This window comes from Moschus berezovskii, chromosome 6 (genome assembly GCF_049115385.1).
Source record: "Moschus berezovskii isolate FMDL1 chromosome 6, NW_MosBer_1.0, whole genome shotgun sequence".
Classification (NCBI taxonomy): Eukaryota; Metazoa; Chordata; class Mammalia; order Artiodactyla; family Moschidae; genus Moschus; species Moschus berezovskii.
Genome location: NC_142465.1, coordinates 63,698,370 through 63,702,781, shown reverse-complemented (window position 1 = coordinate 63,702,781; position 4,412 = coordinate 63,698,370). Strand labels below are relative to the sequence as shown.

The 4,412-nt window shown below is 33.1% G+C and overlaps 1 protein-coding gene across 1 annotated transcript; it reads left to right on the top strand.

The window, feature by feature from the left end:
• Nucleotides 1-2,216: 2,216 nt before the first annotated feature.
• Nucleotides 2,217-3,155, top strand: LOC129536198 (olfactory receptor 6C75). Its single transcript, XM_088836708.1, has 2 exons — nucleotides 2,217-2,431; nucleotides 2,483-3,155. The coding sequence occupies exons 1-2, from the start codon at nucleotides 2,217-2,219 to the stop codon at nucleotides 3,153-3,155; spliced, it is 888 nt and encodes a 295-aa protein (XP_088692834.1).
• Nucleotides 3,156-4,412: the final 1,257 nt, after the last annotated feature.

The following is a 4,412-nucleotide window of genomic DNA, read 5'->3' as shown; positions in this document are numbered from 1 at the left end:
ATGAAGTTTTGGATTATTATGAAAATGTATATCTTTCTATATATTTTCCTGCTCTGATTTCAGGCCACTCTTACCTAAATATTTTATTTGAAATTATTTACTAATTTGGACCACTGTTTAGTGGCTGGTGTCTTGAGACCAATCTCCATTGTGCATTTTGTTTTTTCATCAATTAATCCCCCTGAGTCCATTGTAATAGAGCAGATAAAAGTACGGCTAACTTGAATAATATTACTTCTGCATAAAAATTTGTATCATCTTGCTCACCAAGCTTGAAAAGACATTACATCAGCTTTCATTTCAATTATATCAAGTACTAAGATAGTACTTCTTTAAGTGACAATAGGTAGGAAATAATCCTGGGAACTGAGATCTTTGGAGACGTTTGCTTTACTATTTAGAAGTATGTTGATACATACCCTTTTTGTAAACATTGTAGAGGGGGGTCTTACAGTTATCCTTCATTATTGATATTTTGGTTATTTGGTTACAAATATATGATGACAGAGGGGAAACAGATTGCAAAATCTTTCAGAAAATCCCAAAGTACTTAGTTGAAGCAAATTAAAGAAGCTATTAGAAGTGATATTGACTAACGAGTCATATTACCATAAAAGTACTTCTTTGATAGCTTTATACAAAAATATAAATTGACCTTAATAGTATATAGTTATGCTTATACAAATAATCTCAATTATGTACTATGTATAAATAAAATTAAACCACAAAATTTATATGCAATATATAAAGAAAATTTTGAAGCTACTATTTAATAATTTTATGCAACATTTTTATTCATTATAGCATAAATATTTTGTGATTAACAGGGCTTTCAAGGTTTTTTGTGTTCTTGTCTACGTATCTTTCCATAATCATTTTTAATATAATAAATATCAAGATATCATGTAGTCATTTTTGCACATTATTCAAAATAATACACTTGGTGTGTTTTAACAATTACAGATATTCTTTAAATATGAGCTTTGCACATTTTATATATAGGGAAGGTTAGCATTCATCATATAAATGTAAAAGACAAAAAAAAAAAAATGCTTATTTTATGACCAGAAAGAGAAGACTGAAAGTGGGAATATATCCCTTCCAGAAATTTTATAGGTAAATAATCTAAGTAAGTTTATTAACATATTGAATTAATTGGCTGATACTGAGAAAACAGTATTTTTTTAAAGCTCTGAAACCTCTGAAGACTATAGAAAACACATGAGGCTTAGGCAGTGTCTCTAGACATAAACTATTAAAAAAGAATTACATTAGATGACAGCACATCTAAAGTTTTTGTGGAAAGGAATATTAAATAAAGATAAAATAATTAAACAAACTCTGTATAATATCAAGAGTTATTATACAAGCAAAAATAAAGAGGAAAGAAGTGGAAAAAGAAAGAGCATCTTTGCCTCTCCAAAACTTACATTAAATGTTTATTATTCCTTTTCATTATCCCTCAAGAATAGGCGAGACTGTGGAGAAGTGCCAAATGATTTTGGAAATAAGTAAGGATGCTAGCAGTTTACAAAAAATTAAAATTAAGACTTAAGTAAAAGTACTACTTTTATGTGTTTTACATATATATATATATGGAGCTGCTGGTGCTGCTGCTAAGTCACTTCAGTCGTGTCCGACTCTGTGCGGCCCCATAGATGGCAGCCCACCAGGCTCCCCCTAGTGGTATGCTATTATCAGGGGACATGTTACTCTAAAAGTTGGACAACTAAGTTACTAAGGTATCTCCACAGATTGTAAAAGTTTCAAATGGATAAGGAAAAAAACATGCTTATACAAAATAGAAAATTAAAAATTTGCTTGAAGCAGAAAGCAATAAAAGTATATCTTCAATAATATTGGGGTACACTGGAGGTAAGCTCTCAGTATTAATTGAAGTTTTAAAATCAAAGATTTGAGCCTCCTTTTCTCTTTTATTCAGGAATATATTGAAGCATTCAGAAGAAAGATTTTTTTACTGATAAATGTGTGAGAAAACAATGAAGGAAGAACAGGATACTGAATTAATACATGATATAATAAGTTATTGTATATTACTAAAACATTTTCCCCTAAAAGTACAAGGAAGCAACATTATGTGTGTGCGTGTGAGTGTGTGTGTGTGTTTCTTTGCTCTTGCCATAATTTTTTAATTTTTTATTTCTTCATCTGTTTTACAGCTGAAACAAAGAATATCATTATAATGAAGGAAAATAATGAGAAATTACACAGAAGTAACCGAGTTTATCCTTCTTGGATTGACAAGTGATCCACAGTGGCAGGTTGTACTGTTCCTATTTCTTCTTGTTACCTACGTGCTAAGCGTGACTGGGAACCTGGTCATCATCACCCTCACTCTTTCAGATCCCCATCTGCAGACTCCAATGTACTTCTTCCTTCGAAACTTCTCATTCCTAGAAATATCATTCACATCTGTCTGCATTCCCAGATTCCTTGTAGCGATCATGACCGGGGACAGAACCATTTCTTATAACGGTTGTGTGGCTCAGCTGTTTTTCTTCATCTTCTTGGGGGTGACAGAATTTTACCTCCTGGCTGCCATGTCCTATGACCGTTATGTGGCCATCTGCAAACCTCTACATTACACCACCATCATGAACAGTAGAGTCTGTATACTTCTTGTCTTTAGCTCCTGGCTTGCAGGATTCCTGATCATCTTTCCACCAATAATCCTACTGCTGCGACTGAATTTCTGTGCCTCCAATATAATTGATCATTTCATCTGTGATGCTTCTCCCATCCTGCAGATTTCTTGCACAAGCACTCTTTTTCTAGAACTCATGGCATTATTTTTAGCTGTGGTAACACTCATGGTCACTCTAACATTAGTTATTCTCTCCTACACATATATTATCCAGACAATTCTGAGAATTCCTTCCACGAGTCAAAGGAAAAAAGCCTTTTCCACGTGTTCCTCCCACATGATAGTTGTCTCTCTGTCTTATGGAAGCTGCATCTTCATGTACATTAAGCCTTCAGCAAGGGAAAGAGTGACTCTAAGCAAAGGAGTGGCTGTGCTCAATACCTCAGTGGCTCCTCTTTTGAATCCATTTATATACACCCTACGAAATCAGCAAGTGCAGCAAGCCTTCAAGAACATGGTCCAAAGAATGGCTTTTTCTTCAAGCAAGTGAATGCAATCATATTAAAAAAAAAAATACCTCTAAAAAGAAAGCTGAATGAAAAACTCTCTGCCTCTCTCTACATAAATTCTTTCAACACTCATTTCATTCTTTCAGTTAGACAGATGTATACATCATCAATGCCTGTTTTTCTTATTAGCCTAACAACAAGGTCCTAACTCTTTTAATTTACATGAAAAAGATCAGTTTTCACCTGTGTAACAGAATTTTAGAGGTCAGTAATCTCCATTGTTTCTCATATCAAAGAAAGGTAGATTTGGCAGGCTTACAAAAATAGATTGCTTTAAGAAGATTACTAGAAACCACATATAGAAATAAAATCTATTTTAAATGAAATAAAAATATGTATTTTAATTAAAATGTCATATATCACCAGGAAAACATGTTATAATATTTAGAAGCATTATTAAAATATCTCCTTGAATTTATTAATAAAATGATTAAAGCATGTTGGAAAATAAAATAGAAATTTAATATAAAATATGCTGTCAGTATCATTAAATTTGCTATTTGAAATAAGGCTGTATTTTTTTATTATTTTCCCCAGAAAATAATAGCAATTTCTGTGCAGTAGAAGGGATAAACTTTATCTTATTTTTCCTTTGATAATATCTCCTGAAAATTAGATCCTTTAACTAAAGATTAGGTTATTTTTGCCACCCATATTTGAAAAGGAAAACTATGGTCTCTGAAGGCAAATTAAGTTATCCTGATAAAATTCATATTTATATTCAGACTCTTTCAATTCATACAGAATGTTCTCTCCTACAGACATGAAGAACATGATAAACTCAGAATCTAGAATCCTGTGAGACACTAACACTTTGGAGGGTATCTTGAAAATGGCAATATATTAAATTTTTTTGCCTTAGTTTTTCTTCATTAGCAAATCTACAATACTGTCTTTCTCTTCCCATTGTCTTTTTCACAGAAGTTTCTATCTCCCACATTCATAGCCAAAAAAATGATCCTGGGAGTTAATATTTGATAACCGTAAAAATGTGCCAAAGGCTGTTTCCTCTGGTTAATGAAGCCCTCAATTCCAATGGATCACTAAGAAAATTGGTTGTCTTGGGATTGTATTTATGTCTAACTGCTGCTGCTGCTGTTGCTGCTTCTGCTAAGTCATTTCAGTTGTGTCTGACTCTGTGCAACCCCATAGAAGGCAGCCCACCAGGCTCCCCCATCCCTGGGATTCTCCAGGCAAGAACACTGGAGTGGGTTGCCATTTCCTTCTCCAATGCAGGA